Source organism: Nuphar pumila, chromosome 1 (genome assembly GCF_984573655.1).
Source record: "Nuphar pumila chromosome 1, dmNupPumi1.hap1.1, whole genome shotgun sequence".
Classification (NCBI taxonomy): Eukaryota; Viridiplantae; Streptophyta; class Magnoliopsida; order Nymphaeales; family Nymphaeaceae; genus Nuphar; species Nuphar pumila.
In genome coordinates this window covers 39,401,274-39,420,533 of record NC_143249.1, presented here as the reverse complement: position 1 = coordinate 39,420,533, position 19,260 = coordinate 39,401,274, and the positions used below count along the sequence as shown (strand labels likewise).

General features: G+C 39.3%; 2 protein-coding genes across 2 annotated transcripts in view; one reads left to right on the top strand and one right to left on the bottom strand.

Annotated features, from left to right (window-relative positions):
* The first annotated feature begins 2,014 nt into the window (after positions 1–2,014).
* On the top strand, positions 2,015–2,572 carry LOC149848755 (zinc-ribbon domain protein). The gene has a single exon (XM_090012373.1). It carries the CDS (start codon positions 2,057–2,059, stop codon positions 2,390–2,392), a length of 336 nt encoding a protein of 111 aa, XP_089868499.1. The 5' UTR covers positions 2,015–2,056; the 3' UTR covers positions 2,393–2,572.
* Positions 2,573–7,789: 5,217 nt separating this feature from the next.
* LOC149848754 (plant-specific TFIIB-related protein PTF2-like) overlaps positions 7,790–19,260 on the bottom strand; it is a 79,593-nt gene continuing 68,122 nt past the window's right edge. Inside the window, exons 9-12 of the mRNA XM_089997237.1 lie at positions 11,568–12,103; positions 9,769–9,991; positions 8,255–8,374; positions 7,790–8,142 (exon numbers count right to left, since the gene is read on the bottom strand). Coding sequence (XP_089853363.1) covers positions 8,107–8,142; positions 8,255–8,374; positions 9,769–9,991; positions 11,568–12,103 — 915 coding nt within the window. The 3' untranslated portion in view covers positions 7,790–8,106. The remainder of the gene's footprint in view (positions 8,143–8,254; positions 8,375–9,768; positions 9,992–11,567; positions 12,104–19,260) is intronic.

Sequence of the window (19,260 nt, the reverse complement as noted above, 5' to 3'; positions counted from 1 at the left end):
TTACCTTTTCTGAGAGAAGCATAGTTGAGCCATTATCGTTCCACTTTGGTGGAAACGACAATACTCATAGTTGTTCCGTCTCTTCAATTCTCAAGGAATTGACTTCAGTTGGTGAAAATAGCAGATCATGTAACCAGAGACAATTCAGCATTGTACCTTTAGGTACGAACATGCTTCAAGGGCTGAAAAACACATCTACTATGACACCCTTTGTAAATTTGGAACACAACGACCTACCTTTGGGTAAAATCGATGTTTTATAAATTCACACACAATCATAATGATGAATCTTAATACGGTCCAAAGAATTCTCAATCAACACGACTCAGATCACTTTGGTGATTACATGAATTGGCCAATCAAAATCTTTTACCGAAAACATATTTGTATTATAGAGCACATCTATGCACACATTTTAATGCATGTATATTCATGACATAATACGAGTTCATGTTTCAACTAATATACATAAACTAACTATCACGAATTTAGTCATAATTCATGCTTAAAGCCATCATGCACAACTTAACCAACATGAAACACATAAATTAATATGCCTAAGTCATGCTTTTCATACAATAAACACTTTATAAAGCATAAAAAATAACAAAAGCATGCTCATAAGAGTAAAACCCAGGGTCTTCAAGTAGGAACAGGTCTAAAAACACCCTGAACCGATCTGAAATAGCCCCAAACCGGTCATCAAAGGGTTCAACAAAAAAAATAAAAAATTTCTAAATCAAGTAGCGATTTACGAAAATCGAGTAGTGAAAAAAAAAATAGAAAATCACGGGAAAGGGTGTTACGAAAATCTCGAGCAAGAAACAACTGAAGAAAATATATGAGCGTCACGATCAAACAAAACACTTTATTGATCTTTTTCAACAGTTACAAGAGGAAAAGAAAAGAAAGAATTTATACAAAGCCAAAAAAAAATTTATTTTGGGGGGCACGACTCCCCCTGGACCGCTACCCGCTAACCACGCAGCGGGACCCGCGTCGGGGGGAGCCCCCGAACCCCCCTTCTTTAATGACAAAATCTCTGAATCAGGCTTCATAACTCATCAAGTTGAACCATGCTACAGTCAATGTGCAAGTCCGTCGGTGCTTGATGGAGCAATGTAGGATTGTTTGTTGGATGTGCAGCGAGAGAGAGAGAGAGAGAGAGAGAGTTGATGTTCATGGCCTTTTTCAGGGGGGATTCCTTTCTCGGATAATCCTGCAGTGGAGTGATTGCGTCTTAAATAATCATCTTCGCGGTACTTAAGTCTTTGCAACCATTCTTTTTCTAGAATCGTCATTTTATGGCATTAATGGAAGAAAGGGTGTCTTTGCAACTGCACCAAACTCCGACGCTAACTGATGCTGACAAACATGAGGATACGAGCTGCACGTGCTTACATACGTAGCGCTCATTGGAACCCCCGAACACGAGATGTAGCTAACAACCGTCTTCGGGTGAGGGGAGGGACATATAACCAGACCTGAGTTGTACATGATAAAATAATATTTTTTATCATTTTTACATTGAAAAATTGCAGCTTCTAATAAAAACTCCGATCTGTCTGGTATAAAATTTCACAAACTATACTTGGCTTCATTTATTAATTGGACCTTTTGGACTTGAGTCTTGATCAAGTCTTCTTACTTATCACTGTATCAAGACTCTATAGGGTTTGGTACGGATCAGGTCTGGGTAAACCCGACCAGTTGACAACCCTATTTAACCACAGTTTGATGCAGGTTAATAAAAAGACATTTTTACCCATTGTCTACCTTTTTTTTTTTGCCTAGTAACACTTCTGAAAAAGTTATACCCTCGTAATTTTTTTCCAAAAATTTTCAAACTTGCACGTGTAAAACCTACGTAGCGTGTCGCATCTACCCGTATCATTGTGACATAATTTGCGTCCCTACTTGTCCACCAAGCAAAAGACAGTGGCTCCTGAGAAGGGAAGAGCCTTCGAGACCTGAAGACCATAACTATAACCCTTCTTTGCTGAGTGATAGGGGAAGAGAAGAGAAGAGATCTGTGTCTCCAGAGAGGGAGAGAGAGATGTTCTTCTTCTTCGTTGGGGGAGTGGAGCAGCAGGTCCGGCAGGTGCTGAAAGAGGGGGCCGCTCGCTGCATCCGCTGCGGCTCACGCGCGTCCCTCGTTGAGTACGAAAACGTTCTGAAGCTCTTCTTCGTGCCCGTCTGGCGATGGCCCGTCAAGTCCCCCGCCATCTACTGCGACAACTGCTCCCTCCTCATGCCCTACAGCTCCTCCCTTCCACCCCCACCGGACGAGAAGGAGGCCCCTGCCCTCTCCGACGTCCTCCGCTGCCACTCCTGCGCCCGCGTCGTCGACCCCGAGTTCCGCTTCTGCCCCTTCTGCGGATCCTCTCTCTGAACAAGTAAAAGATCCAGATCCCCCTTTTGTTGTAAATTGGTCGAGAGGGGAATAAGTGGGGGTTGTGCCTTTGTTTAGGGGTTAAAGAGTTTTTTCTGGGTTTTTATAGGAAATGGAAAGAGTGTTGCTTAAGAGTGTGAAATAAATGAGAATCTCCATCACCATCAAGTCATAAACTTCAATTTGGTCTTTCTTCTTCTCATTCCCATTGTTTTTTTTGCAGCCTTTTTTTGGTTATTTTCTGTCTTTTTTTGGGTGAGTGCATTCTTAGCCAATGTCCGACCGTAGATAGTGATTGTTGCGATTAAACAATTACGTATCACGTTGAGTCTCTGCATCCAAGTTAAGTCGGTACTCTGTTCCTAGTTTTCACCATGTTAATGGAGTTGCCTGGAGGGAGACATACATACATGGAATTGGTGCAGATGAGTGGAGCACTGACTTGCGTTCGTTCTTTTCATTTTCCCTGAGTTTAGAAATGCGACGCATACGATATGTACTTGGCTGATGGCTCTTTCAACACTTCTTTTATGATTTTAACTGTTGAATGTTCTGAAGATCTAAGCAAACACAAATTGGCTGTGTTTGCTGTTGTTAAAAAAAAAAGAGAGAAGGATGACCAAGCACGACATTTTGAAGTTTGAATCAAACATATGTTCACAGACATTTCAAATACAAGTTGAGGGATAGACCTTGGTACACTCCATCCTTCTGCATAAGTGTATGTGTGTCGAATGGTGCATGTGCAAGATCCAAAAGATTATTATCTAGAAGCATTCCATGGTGATCTGAAACTATAGCAGAAGAAAACATTCCCTTAACAGACTTATGCAGCAAGTATGAATAATCAATTCATAAATCCATATCTACCAGATATACAATGAACAACTTGCGGTACATTATGTAAATTGGTAAAAATGTAAACACATATACGCCCATTCAGGCACAGAAGCACTAATTTTACACGCCCATGCAGGCACTAAAATTATAGAAGCACTAATTTATACCAAGGTTGACAGACTAGAGAGCTGACAGACTATGGGAAGAAGAACGGAAGCGATGCATTTTAAAATATATAGAAAGCGGGAAGCTAAAATAAAAAATAATATAAGAATTGAATGAGAATTAAAATAAAATACAAATAAAAACTAAAATAAAAGTGATTATTCTTAAATATTATGATTTTTTAGCATAAGAATTAGATTTTTACCAAAATTTAAATAATGATGATTGCCAGTTTAGCTAAAGCATGTGGAAGTGAGCCAGAAGCCTGAGACACACATAAAAACATGAAAAGTAGAGTGAGAAAACATATAAGCACGGGAGGATTGAGATTCTCATCAAGTTTTGAAAGCGTGGAGTATCTTTCGAAACGAGTGTTTATGAAGCAGGCTTTCCACCTATCTAAAAAGCTTCCGGTAAGTGTGAGAGACCCCTTATCTCAGAGCTTGGATTTTAAAAACTGGTGCAGGCTGCAGGGAAGGGAGGGTGGCTGTTGCATAACCTGCCCAGATCTACACCATTCCATCTTGTTCAAAGCATGGCAGAGATCTTATTCTCATATCCAACAATCTTGCTGATGGCATTTTCTGGGCAATACTCTAAACCTGAAACAGAGTAATGGAGTCAATAAAGGAGTCCAGGAGTCACTGGGGACAGGGGCGTAGCTAGGATTCATGTGAGGGGGAGGGGGGCAAACAGGGGTGCAGCCAAAAAAATTTATTTGTGCCATAGTCGAGGGTTCGGGGGCAGCGCCCCCGGAATTTTTTTTTCTTGAGATAAAAAAAAATGGCTACAATTATTAATAAAAATCTATTTCATATGGACAAATCAAACTATTTGCTGCAGTCAGGGCTGGGCTGGGCTACAAAAATGGATAAAAATCTATTTCATATGGAATCGGGGCTGGGCAAGGACTGGGCTTTAAAAAAAAAAAAAATTAACTGTTTCGGGAGGCAGGACTGGGCTACAGCCCAGTCCTGCCCCCCCCTAGCTACGCCCCTGACTGGGGACCTAGTTTGGCAAGAACTTTAGGAAACATTTGTTGGCGACATGAAATGTTCAGAACCTAATAACTAAGTTGAAATTTATGAGAAATGTTTCTCAGTTTTGTATGACCTACCAGCAGAAATGTGTCACTTAGCCTGTATCTGTATGCCTCGGATTTCGTGCTAAGAATTATTCTTGCACTTGCACTTGGTTTCTGCCTAGGCAAAGTTTCAGCTGAGAATAAATCCGTTTTTTAACTTTCTATTTAATAACCGTGGTAAGGGCATCGGATATGGCCATCATTCAGAAACCATGGTGAGGAAGGTAAGCTGTAAGAGCACATGTATTGTGGATGCAAGAGGAGATCCAGTGATCACACTGATTACCTTGCAATACACTCGGTTCAATCACTGAATGCCATGCATTCAGTTATTCGGGTGGCCGTTCATGGCATTTAGTCATTCGGGTGGGGGTTCAATCGAGTACCTTTGCGAGGTAGGAACTTGCTCGATGGAGCAGATCCAGTGATCGAGCTTGAGTACTTTGCAAAATACTTCGGCCACACAAAACACAGAAACTCGCTGAAGTTATAGTGATTTTCTGTGTTTTGTGTTTTACACAAAAAAACGCTGTGGTTGATTTTTTTTTTTTGTGGCCTGAGTACTTCGTAAAGTACTCGGGTCTGATCACCTAACCATGCCTCCTTAGTTAAGTACTCTATCTGTTCTCTGTGGCAGCCTACTTTCTTATTAAGGCTAGACAATCATGGTGTCCAACATAACCAAATCAAAATGCACCAGCTACATTGATTGAGATAATGCACTAATATCATTGGTAGGTAGCCACACACAACATGCTTGGTCATTCCAGAAAGTACACCCAGCTATAACCTTGCGGCAAGGGATGCCCCTATGAGTTTTTAACTCGTAATGTCCCTTCAACTTGGTAAAGTTCATGAGTTGCCCTTACCAGATGCTGAGTGAAAACCTCATGGGCTGCTAAATGCAGTTCATGATGTAAAACATTTACAATTTAAATTCTACACGCAACTTAAAGGATTAGATGTATGGTGCTACACTAAGTTGGTGAGGGGAAAATATGTTGACCCTATAGACTTTGCCTTACATATTGTCATCTTTCAGATCATCTGTGGACACAGGGTGCTAGAAATTCTTCAGTCTGGGATGATATAACCTCTCCTTGCATCCTTGCCTTGAGATTATGAAGTGCTTGGAGAAATGATGATGGATCAGATTCTGGTGAATATGGATGGAAACGGGTCAGACTTGGGTCATATATTTGATCTAAATCAAATTTAGAGTCAGACTTGAAGAGTGCTTCTAACAAACTTGGATCCAATTAGGCTATATAACCAATTCGGATACACATTTACATGCAATTGGGTTGGATTTCAATTCTAACTAGGATTTGGTTAGTTGGGCATACTCCAAACAGATTAGAGTCCTATTTGTCACCAGATACATGTTTCTCTACCAAATCCGATCCAGCATACTCAGATTCCATCTCTCTCTCTCTCTCTATCTATCTATCTATCTATATATATATATATATATATATATATGATAAAAACCTGAAACATTTACATTCCTATTGGTTAACAAATTTTCTAAACTATGCTATCATTCCTCTGGTTGTCCAAAGCTGTCAGCAACCCCATGTGTTTATCATTGTTTGTTTACTAGAAAGCATGCTTTCAAACTATTTTAAGGAAAAAGCCTTCATAATTTTATTGTAGAATTTAGATGCAATATGATTCATTGACTTTTAGATGGTTTTAGAAACATGCATAGCATAAATTTCTCTAATTTAATACATGTTTTTACCAAATAAACCACAAAGATCATTTTAGATTCTAATTTACAAAACAATGTACTGCGACATTGAATCCACGCTCTAAATTGTTTTTCTTTGGATAACGGAAAAAGTGCCTCTCCACTGAGTTCATTGATGTAAAAAACCCAAGTCAAGTTCGCTCACTAGTGAGTTCACTCAGTTTCAGCCTCAGGCCAAAGGATGGGCATCAGTGGGTTTCGAACTCATAATGTTGCCAACTTGATGATGTTCATGGGTCACTCTTGCCATGAACGAAGCCCGCAAAGGCTATATGCGAGTACTATTCAATCCTAACCATCCAATCAACAGCTAGAACTGGTCCACAATTTCACTTGGATGTGGACTGATCGTAGCCGTTCAGATGCTTCAGCTGGACCGCTAGGATCTAACTGTGTAAATGCACTCTACGTGGTTTGTTTGTTAGGGATCACGTCTTAATTGTGCCATTTGACATAAAAAAATGCTTTTTGAATTGTAAATATTTAGTGCATTGCGAGTTAACGTCATGTCTTTTTTTCCTGAATAAAATCGTCATAAGTCTTTCAAACACTTGAAGAAGCTGTTTAGATGACATCAAATGTTACCTTAAGTTGTGATGTATTTTCTACTGAAAGTTGTGGTCGCATGCTTTGCATAATCAGTCTGACGGCCACTCATGGTTTGTTTTCTTGAGGCTGATGATCAGCTCATCATATGCCAATCTTGACTGAAAAAAAACAAAATTTGATGTTTTAATATATATATATATATATAATATACTTTCTAATGTAATATTATTAAAAGCAATAAAATAATATTTAAAAATATTAAAATAATTCCAGTACGTGTCATGGTTGTGTTGGCATGCCATGTCGTAGCTGACTCGTGTCAGCCATGACAACCCCACCCCACCCCCAAATGGCGTGTCATTGTGACTTAGGGTAGATCACATTGGTTAAAGCAGATCAAGTTTGGATCCATTTATAAATTGGATCCAACCCAAATCATAGGGTATGCATGACCCTATGCCCCCTCTAGGTGGGATACTGAGCGAATTTCCAGCAATCATTCATTGCTTCTGATAACCGGCAGCACCTCATTCACAATTTCAAGCTCAATCTTCAAGGTTACAATTTCTTCAGCAATGCAAGTCTTCTTTTTTTTTGGAATATACCAAGGGAAAACAATTCCCCCCACCCAACTACTGCACATTGGGTGGCTTTCGGTTGGTAAAACTCTTGAGGTTCCCCCTGACCACCGGAGTACACGCAGATTTAATCTTGTAATAAGGGATGTCTCCCATGGGTTTTGAACTTGTGACGTTCCGTGAACTTGATGACATTCATAATACAGATCTTATCAAACCTAAACCAAGAACCTTTAGCTACAAAATAATAATTCCTTCTCGCTTCTACCAACCATCCTAGTCCATGTTTACCATTATGGTCCCATTACTACCTGGAAACATGTAAAACTTCTATGGTCTATTTTGTTTGTTGATAACAAGTTTTGTATTCATCAACTCTTTTTGGACATGTTAAGGAATAACAGCATCACCCAAGAAAACAACTATACATCAAAATGGTGGAGGAAGCACCTTTTATTCCATTAGGATATATAAAGGCTATAGCAACATCTTTATTACAAAAAAAAACTGTATGCACATATGCATTTCTTATGTGCAGCAATAAAATCTCTGTACAATCGACCAATGCAATCTAAATCACAACCTTGTGTTATGTTCCATGATGGGTTCCTACTGACAGTTTGAGCTCACGCCTGAAACTACCCTTTCCTTCCCAATAAGAAGTCACCAACAATGTACCTCATGCTCTCAGCCTCAGCCAGCGCTGTTGAAAATTGTTGCAGTCCTGCCCCAGAAAGTTTGGATTTCACTCCCAGTCTCCTAGCAACGACAATAATGCAACCTAACGCAAAAACAGAAGATATAAGTTGCATTTAGAAAGGGAGACAAAGCAAATGAAAGACGAAACAGCTTTTGGAACTCTGTGGTTCTCAAGGCATGGAATAGAGCCTCACTTCTTCTTTGGGGCGCACGTAACTCCCAATCTCCTCGTTTGAGATGTTATGACCACAATTAAAGACGTGCAGATCAAGCAGAGAACGATAATGTCCCTTCTCTATTTCCTCTTCGCTTACCTAAAGTCGCAAATCCAAGTTAAAGAAACATTGTTAATCACTTCACATGCAACAAGCTGGCTATCTCACTCCTGGGCTGAGTACACAAAAACTTGTGCTATAAATCCATGGCATGCTAACACAGAACATATGAATGATATTTAGGAAAATGTGTCATGTTTATACACATACCATCAGGTATTCCTAGTCGTCTGAAGAATAATATTGCTGCTGAATATAAGAATTACGGTGAGATGTTTTTCATATACATATATTCACTCAACCATTGTCACCGACATCACCGATATTTTGAAAATATCATGATATTATCACCATTTTCAGCAAGCCGATAATATCAGCAAAATATTGCGATATTTTCAAAATATTGCCAAAATGAAAATATCATGATATTTTTTAAAAATTCTTTTTTTTTATATATTTTAAGTTCAGTTTTTATTTTATTTTTTGGTTTATTTTGTATTATTAAAAAATTTTAAAACTTGTTTCTTTATATTTTTGCAAGAAAAATAATAGAAACCAATTATTTTCCTATCTTTCTTATTACTATTTATATTTCTCAAATTTAAAGATTCCAAGATTTTTTCGAGAAATATTACTTTCTGAAAATATCTCCGAGAAAATACCTTGAACGATATAGGTAATTATGCAATCAACACACCAGATTCTCTCTCTCTCTCTAGGAAAGACATGACCAATCATTAATTATTTTTATTATTTTTTTATATGGGGGAAACAGCATTGGGTCAGGGGACGTGCCAAAGTCCTGGCTAACTATGGTTGTCATGCCCAATGGCATAAAACCCAAAGGCTGCCTCTTCCCTCACCAAAGAACCTAGAACTTCATGATGTCCATAACTTACAGCAAGGGACACACATCCAGACTATCGAACTCATGATGCCCTTCAACTTGAATGTGGAGCCCCTGTGGGCATGCATTAAGTTTTAATTAATCAAGTGAAAAACATAAAGTACAACAACTAGGAGGTGGTGTTGACATGTTTGCATCCTCATCTAATTAAACAAGGAAAACCAAACATTTTCAGGAAAACGCTAGTAGTACAAAGAACCTTGGATACCTACTCATTACATACTGAAATAACAGAAGCAGATGATTATGATCATTAAACATCACAATAAATAGGTCATTTGTCAAAACATGATTATGATCATTAAACATCACAATAAATAGATCATTTGTCAAAACATGTTAATAACTTCAATACTTTCCTTCTTTGGTAGTTTTTATCATGATGTCCAAGTTACTTCTTGCAATCAATAAGAGAACTACAAATTACCATCTTACTGGTTGCTGTCAGTCAAGAACCCTTGCTGAGAAAGAAACCATAAAAGTAAAATCTTCACATATAAATAGAGGTGAATCAGATTGCATATACCTGATGCAGGAGGAGAAGTTCAATAATACAATCTTCCCAATCAATATCTCTTCCCATTGCTTGCTGATATTGTTTGGTTGTATCCCAGGTTGCTACACTGCAACCATCATCTGCATCTGAAAGAAAACCTCGCTCAATCTGACTGTCATGGCTCAGAGATAAGATTTTGGAGCTCATAGTTTTGTGGATTCGCAGTTTTGCAGCTATTATCTTTCTTCTCCTCCTGAACCACAATGAAATATAGGCAATCAAAATCTTGCTTGCCAAATTAAATGTTGAGAAATCAAAATCCATGAATCACGCACATTTTCCATCAAATTTTTAATGGCTTTTCTTTCAACTTTAATGAACGGAAAACATGTGGATGAACCCTGGTCATCGGGTCACAAACTGTTGGGTCATGGACTGTGGTTTATTAGGTGCCTAGCAATCCCAGCATACTATAATAGTAGCAGTAGCGATAGTAGTAGAATTGCTATTATTATTGTTGTTGTTGCTGCCCTTGTTATGATGTACATATCATAGTCATGAAACTAACATATTTATAAGTTTAAAGTTATATAAACCATATGCAAAGTGGATAGTGCCCATTCGTTTCTTTCTCTCTTTTTTTGCTCCTTCCAAAGACTCATCTATGAAAATTTGGATTTGCTGACAGCACACCATCCAGTTTGCACAAACTAATTCATGATCTGATGGCAGATCTAGCAAATCTTATGGCCATGAAACAAAATGATTGGACTGCCATAGACAAGCCAACTTAAACAAAAAAAAAAAGACCAATCTATGAAAGCAACACAAACAAAAATAAACAGTTACCTATTTCAGAAAACACAAGTTTAGAGACTAAACAAGCAACATAAAAGTGAATGGTACACTCTTTTATTCTTGCATATCTATTTGTACCTTGTCTAATCATCTGCTCTTTGTTCAATTTTAAATGCATGCATGCATGTACATATTTAATTTTTTTGGTGCAGACAGCCATAGCAAAATTTTGTTTCAAACGAGTGGATTCTTTTTTACTCATGCATTTTAAGTAGATCTGACCATACAGTTGCATTTATTGTGATTTATTTTGCATCTTAGAAAAAGAAAAACAGCTTGACCAAAAAACTTGATCTCATCAAGCTCATTTGCTTTTGTTTTTTCTTCTCATGGCCCAAATACCATCAGGTCATTGTACAGAACAAAATGGAAGACTGGATTTAGCAACCAGAATAACTTCTATTATGTAATACTTTCCTCATAAATATCCTTAATCAGAGTCCAGACAAACCAAGTCAGAGAGAAAGAAACGGAAAATAAAATAATCTAATAGTGAGAATAAACAAAAAAAAACCTATAGCCATGTCACAGGAGTTAAAAAGGTGGCTTGTTAATGGGAGACCAAACCACAAGATGACACGACACCTATGCTGTGAGCGGTGTTAGACACCATATGCATACATTTCAACAATTGCCTTAAATACTTTTATGGTTGTTTTTTGTGTTTTACCTAATAATTGAGGGTTTAACCATTAATTGTGGATATTATAATTGAAAGATAAATATTATCTGACATAAGTTATATATAAAAAGCTGAAATAACATATTTTTAAGACTTAAACATTTTAAAAAATGCATGTGCTGATGTGCTAATTCTCATAAAAAACATGAATTCATGTCTCGTGTCCATACAGTATCCATGTCGATATCCATACCCATGGGATGTGTCCTATAAGCATCCATATGTTTATGGAAAAAGGAAGAATAAAACAAGTTAAAAGTGAATGATAAACAAGATAATAGGCCCAAACCTCCTAGAAGCATCCACATTTGCCAGAAAAGATGGAGGAAAAGCATCCAATCCGACATCTTGTTCAAGTAGTTCATGAGGTGAAACCCTCTTATTCAAATCAAAGTTTAAGTTAGAGATACCAGCATATGTCATTTCAACAGATGGTGGTGTATTATTCCTCTTTCGCCTTTTTACACCATATGCTGTTTCTGGTGCATCTTCCAACAAAGTTTTAGAAACATCCCTCTCTTGAAACTTTGCATATGCATTCTTCAAACACTCCACTGAAAGCTTGAGCTTTTCATAATAAAAAAGAGATGCATGTGACCTGTCGTCAAAATTCACTCTTGCATCTGGTTCTGACTGGGTATCCCTTGCTACAGTACACTTATAGGTGGAAGATTCACAAGATTCCAAGAGCTCACTTAGCACAGCTTTCACAGAATGACTGGATCCAGAACTGAATGGCACAGTTTCAACATTCTGGCATCGTATCTCTGGAAGAGACTCATCCGATGTAGATGCAGGATTTATCTTTGATTTCATCTGCATAAACTTTAGAAAGAGAAAACAAAAAAAGGCCATGTTATGTATTGTCAAAAAATAAGAGACTCTGCAAAAGATAAAGCTAGAGTCTATCCAAGGCTTCCAATGCAAGTGGAACACAAAAGAAATAGAATATTGGTATATTAAGAAAGTTGATATAAGTATAAACTTTGTTCATGCAGAATGATTCTTGCGCTTTCCAATAAATGACCAGAGATTCCCATCAGATCACATCTTTGTATTTAGCAATTCTGTTGTCTCTTGCTGTATGATAAAATAAGAGTTACCAAGAAGCATATATAATCCAATTATGGACCATTTGCTTAAAGGAAACCCTACAAAATCGTATCTGAATACGCTCAGAGCTCCAACAAGGAGAGTGAGGGAAACATAAGTATGTAGTCCATCATTTCTTTCCATATTGAGTAATGCTCATAACTGGTGCAAATGTATCGAACTGGGTGTGCCCATGTTTTACTTACCAGATGCACGATATATACGAGATCAAGACTAGAAATTGTAGGATATATGAGACTTCCCACCAATTGTCTACATCAAGTACGATAATGTTAACTCTTTACTTCATTTGAGTTTGCCATGCACTTTGGTTGGTTATTAACATTCTTTTCATCTTCTGTCAATCATACCTTTGCTCCATATCTACAACACATGTTAGTGTAATAACTATCCTCTCCTTAAATTCTAACCCAAGGATGTTAGGAATGTGTTTTGTAAAATGCCAAAGGGTGTTTGTGTAAATTGTAAAAGTGCTGTGTGTATCTTGATATTTTGTACATCATGCAAAGGTATTCAGGTAAAATATCAGAACCCTAATGTAATCCATCACTATATATATACATAATGATAAGAGCAGCCAACCCATTGTGAGAGCACAAGAGGCATGGGATTGGCCTTCTACATTAAATACATTCTCTCTTCTTCTCTCTTTTTGTGATGGTATCAGAGCAGTCAAGGGATCGTTCAAGGTAAGTATCCAAGGGTCTCCTAATCCTATCTCTAGTCCTCTTTCTGTTTTCCTTCTCCTAATCCTTTCCTCCCTTTATTCTTTCTTTCTTCTTTCCCTTTCTTCTTGTCATTACCTTTCTTGATCTACATCAGATCCAAGTCTGACTAGATCACATTGTTTCTCATTATCCTTCTGTTAGATCTGAATCTGATACAGACCTGGTCAGATCTGAATCAACCTTGTGATCCTGTTTTCTCATTATCCTTCTGTCAGATCTGGTCAGATCTGAAACAACTTTGAGATCCTACCCACGTCCTTCATATCTCAGTTTCCAGAAAAATCTTTGGGTTTTCCCCTCCTTTGTTTCACCATCTGCCTTTCTCATCTTGTTCTCATCAGATTTGTAACAGATCTGATAAACAAATTGTGTTCCCTTTTCCTTGATCCTCAAGAGTCTTTGTTTGCCATCACTCCAGCATATTGAATCTCTGCTGCAGTCCAACAAGGTACAGGTTTCAAGACATTGTGCATGTTGGCACACAAAAAAGGTCGGCTTGCTATCATTGGAGCTTCCTTGAATCTGAATCTTACGCCATAGGGGCCTTTGATCCGATTCACTCTTCTTCCTTGAATCTGGATCTTAAGTCGAAAGGCATATGATCCGATCCAGTTATTTTGGATCCATTGTGTCTCAGATATTGGATCTTACGTCGAAAGGCCGTTGATCCAATCCAATTCTTTTGATCCTACATCCATTGGATCTCCAATATCAGATCTTACGTCGAAAGGACTTTGATCTGATTGGGTCCTTTGGGATCTTGGGTCTTGGATATTGGATCTTACACTGAAAGATCTTTTATCTAGTTTCACAATTCGATTTTGGATCCACATCAGATCTCAAATCTATTCAAGGTTTTATATTGCTGAAGTTATGGCCCTCCCTTTTTCATTACCAATCAATTCCTCGTTCCTTTCACAACTTGTTCCTGAAAAGCTGATGACTTCCAATTACTTAATTTGGAAGCACCAAATACCTCCCTTTATTGAGAGCAACACATGGACAATTCCGATCCTATCCCATCGGAGTTCCTTGAGGAGACAAAAGAGGAAGGAGAAGGTAGTAAGACCAGAGTTACCGGAAACGCCTAGGTAAGTGGGGAAGCGTGCTTCCCCGAAACGCGTTTCGGAAGCGTGAAATGTCGCACTTCCAAAACGCGCTGGGAAGCACACTTCTCTTTTATGGGAAGCACATTTCCCTTTTATGGGAAGTGCGCTTCCCCCTCACTTCCCCCCTCACTTCCCCCATTTTTTTCATTTTGGAACTGCGAGTTACAAGCAAGGACAACACATATTCAAATATAACAGTCAGTTTAAGCCTTATCAAGATTTACTGCCTGTCCTTTCAACTATATCTTTGAAGCTGAAAGCATAAAGTAAAGCTCAGTTGAACATGTAATTCTTATGACCGAGAGCAACAAACATACAATCACATTTAACCTGGAACTTGCAGGGAAAGCATGAAGCAGAAATTCATAAGTTAATCAATGCAGAAGTTTAAAGGTTAACCAGCGACTATTTCCAATAGTTCAATCACTTCTTATCTCTTGATCCCCTTTGACATTGAAGTTAACTTTGAAATTCAATTAATGTACCATGCCTTATGAAAACAATTTTAGCACCATGCAAGTATAGGCTGCGTGGGGAGATCAAGTAATACCAACTGTAGTTATCAAATGAGAATGGCAACATTGAAATATTTTTATTCAGAAGAATTGCCAATGTTAGAAAATTATTTTCCTCTGATAAATCACTAACAAGAAGACATTTGAGAAATGCTCTTTTATGAGTATGTTTACACTAGCATACTTCTTCTGAGATACTTCCACATAGAAGATCTGCATATAGTACTTGGGCAAAATAGAGTATCAACAGCATTACTTGTGCCTATATGTAAACATATAGATGTGATATATCTGGTTATCAAGCTATGCCACTAAGGAATCATTACATGTGCAACCAATGTCACAATAAGAGAAGCAAAATTATCAGAAAAGAGCCAATTATCAATACGGTCTCTCATTTGCAAGCAAGAGTTGGGAAATTTTAACAATAAGAGTTATGCCATTTTTTCTCTTTTTTTGCTTCCCCCTCGCTTCCTAGGTCGCTTCCGAGACGATTCCTGATTCGCTCATAAGTCGTCCCACGCTTCCCGCTTCCTAAAATTTTGAAAGTGCCTCGCTTCCCGCTTCCGCTTCCCGTATCGCTTCCCGCTCCCGCTTCCTCGACTGGCAACCATGAGTAAGACCATCCTCACACGTAATCTTGCATTTCACAACTGGATTCGACAAGACAAGATGTTTGTCGCATATTTGCTATCTACTCTATCACAGAAAGTTCTCATTAGTATCGATGACGGAATGTCTGCTAGGCAGCTTTGGAATAAACTTCATGAAATGTACTCTCAAATTTCAGAATCTCGTGCGATGGAATTGAAAGAGCACTTTCAAAATGCAAAACATGGAGATACTAGTGCCATGGAGTATATGAACAAGATTAAGAATCTTGTCGGGCAACCGGTGTAAAACCCATGTGAAAACAAAATATCGGACCCGGGTCGGGTCTGGACCCGACCCAGGCCCGTCCTCGTTAGGGTTTTAAAACCCGACGCAGGAGAAAGGGTTTTTAAGAAAACCCTCTCCCCTGTGTGCCGCACCCCGCCCGTGCCGCTCCATCCCTTCGACAAGATAAGGGAAACCCTTGAGGGTTTCCCCGATTGTCGCCCCTTCCTGAGCTCTTTAAGAGCATCGCAAAAGGGGAGGATGGACGCATCTCCCTCTCGAGTCTCCTCCTCCTCGCTCTCCTCGCGACGGCCCTCTTCTCGTTCCCCGCGCATGACACCAACGCCGTCGATCCTCCCCCCCCCCCCCCCCCGGTACGTCCTTTTCCCCCCTTATTCTCTTCTCCTTCCTCCTCTGTTGCTGGAAGGCCGGCAGGAGGCCGTCGGCCCCCTGCCATGCATCTCCCTTCTCCTCCCTCTCTCTATCGTCTTGCCAGGAGGCCGATGGCCCCTGTCGTGCCCTCCCTCTTTTCCCTCTCCTTGAGGGTTTGTCGGGAGGCCGACAGGTGGCACACGGCCCCTGCCGTGCCCTCCCACTCCCTCTGTGCCTACCTGAAGGGTGGCAGGGGACCGACGCCCCCCCCCCCCCCCCCTGCTGCACCTTCCTCCTTCTTTTCTTTGCGTTGTCGGGGGGGCTGGCAGGGGGTCGACGGTCCCTGCCATGCCCTTTTTTTTTTCCTTTTTTCGCCATTGTTCTGTCAGGCAGGAGCCGGGGGCCCTGCCATTCGTTGTTTTGTCAGGTAGGGGTCTTGGGCCCCTGCCGTTCAATTCTTTCCTAGTAAGCAGGGGCCTTGACCCCTGCCACGCATCAGATTTTGTACGACAGGAGTCTCAACCCTTGTCGCTCATGCTTTTCTACCGACAGGGCAGGCCTTACCACTGCCCTTCTGTTCTTTTGGACAATTATGGCATAATAGCTCTCATACTCTTGCAGATTTATGCAACGGGTCTCGTTCGTGCTCCGTAGCCCGACCCCAGTATCATCTACACTCGTAGGTGCACACAACTACACAACATCCTGAGGTAGGGGAAAGTCGCACGAGGATTTTAAATGAATGAAATAAAATATAAGGATTCTGAGATAGAATAATTTATTTTGCATACATGCTTACCTGCAGGATTATTTAACTTATGATTGTCTGTTTTGTGTTTCCTCATTCTTACTCCGTTGAAAGTACATGCTTGATGTATGTTATATGGGTAGATTCATTTCTACAGAAATCTCTAGTATTGTGTTTATGTACTTGCTCACTGTTGTGATTTTTCTATAGATGCCCTGCTTGTTATTGCATGATGAATCTTGTTGCCACCCTCAGACAAGTCTCGTAAGGTGTGCAGGTGCACGTACCACATTTTGCCCCTTTTGGAAAGGTGCAAAATTGTGCACAAGCACTAAAAGTTCGAGAGGAGGTGTTTCCTTGTGCAAGGTTGACTCCTCGAGAAGGAATTTCTGCTTATAAAGCTTGTGATCTAGTTATGTGTTGCTAGATGCAACTAATGGTACCCTGAGTCGTTTACTCGAAAGAAATGATTGGATCCACGGTGATCTCAAGAACCATTTAAGATTTCTTATGACATAGTATTTGAGCATGCCAAGTAAATTACTGATTCTATAAGATACTGTGATGGGTTATCCATCGAGAAACCCACAAGTTTGCTATCGTAACCGGACCTTAAGACAGGTACAGTACAAATATTACGAGAAGTATGAGAGGTCATTGAGTACCTCGAAGTGGGCAATAAGCACTTTATTGAAATAAATAAAATAATAATGTCGGCCTCCAGAGGCCAAATGCTCAAAGAGCAATGCATATCATGTATGAACTAAAGGAATTGCAAGACATTAAAAGTTTGCCCTCTCATCGTAGTCACACCTTCAGGCAGGTACGATCGTACTTTTAGACAAGTACATCACGTTGGTGTTACGATGTTTGAATGATGAGGTTGTGGCAACCTCGAAGCGTGCATATGGCACAATGCAGAGATCACATAAATGGTGGCAACTCGCCTTCACAAGCAAGATGCTCGAGTGGGTCTAACAGACCAGAGCATGTAGAATGGGGCAGCGGTTAAGAAACCCCCATCGTATCCATTTGACCTTCATGGTTCATCAAGAGAGAGGATGGATGGTACAAAAACTCTGATGGACAGGTTGTTAACAACCACCCTATGGGCAAAAAACTCAGATTTCCCGGTCATCGGAGTTAGGAGAATTGGGATTACCATAAATTATTTTAGGTGGTAACTCCCAGGTACTTCTGCAGAAGTTGGATGCATCCATAGGCCACGAATGCCTTTGGAGATTTACTCTCTTGGTCACTGACCGTCCCCTTAGGAGCGGACTCAGTCAGCCATCCAGGTTAATGAAAAACACCTAACATAATAAACCCTCGGATCGGTCTCGACTGTTTTTACGTTTCGCGTCTGTGTGTACCCACATGCTAGTTAATATCAGAACTCAAAGAATATCATTTTCATAATAAGTTGTAGATGATTGAGATTTATATTACTCGAAATGTTGCTATATCTGTTTCAAGACAATAGAACTTTGCATATGTTGTACCTGCTATAGTATATTATATATTGTACTTGTTGCTTTTAATGTAATAAACTGTTTATCTCGTGAATGTTCTACTTTATTTTATTCTACATTGTCTATTCGTGCACCTACTAGTTTGTTATGAAACTGACCCATTTCATGGGCAGGTGATGAGTAGGACTTCACAGGCGGCCGATGGCGCGATGCAAAATGGCTCAAGATTTTCCTTCTTTCTGCTAGCGTCTTGGCTCTGAGTTTTGAGTTTTTCTTTAGATTATTGGATAGTGGGAAAATGCTCATTTTGTAATAAACTGCAAATTTTATTAATAATCTATTATTTTATTTCCTCACTTCCTTTAAGTAGTTGTTTCATGTGAAATGATGATTTTTCAGCTAACGTACCCAGAATTTGGTAACTTGTGGTCCTTTCTAAATTGTTTCCGTTGTCGATTTTTAAAAGTAAAAACTTTAATACTTGAAAGGTTTTTCGTCAATGTTTTCAAAAACACAAGTTGAAATTTTGGGGCGTTACAACCGGTGTCTGAGAGAGAACAAGTCCAACAAATTCTTTCTGAATTAGGTCCTGAATACAGTATGCTAGTGGTGTCTATTAAAAAGTATATATATATATATATATATATATATATATATATATATTATGTGTACATACCAGAGTTGTCAGTCGAGGAAGCGCGAAGCGATTCGGGAAGTGGGAAGCGAGGCACTTTCAAATTTTTAGAAAGCGGAAAGCGTGTGACGACTTAGAAGCGAACCAGGAATCGTCTCGAAAGCGACCTAGGAAGAGAGAGGGAAGCAAAAAAAGAGAAAAAAATAAAAATAAAAATACAAAAAAAGGGAGAAGCTAGGGGAAAGCGTTCTTCCTATTTTTTTTTGTGCGCTTCCCAGCATGTTTCAGAAGCGCAACGTTTCGTGCTTTCGAAATGCGCTTCACCACTCTCAAAGGCGCTTCCGATAACTCTGGTACATATCAATGTATATACATGTAGTTGTTAAATATATATATATATATATATATATATATA

Coding starts and splice junctions, on each gene's coding strand:
- LOC149848755 (XM_090012373.1), top strand. CDS start 2,057: ATGTTCTTCTTCTTCGTTGGGGGAGTGGAGCAGCAGGTCCGGCAGGTG.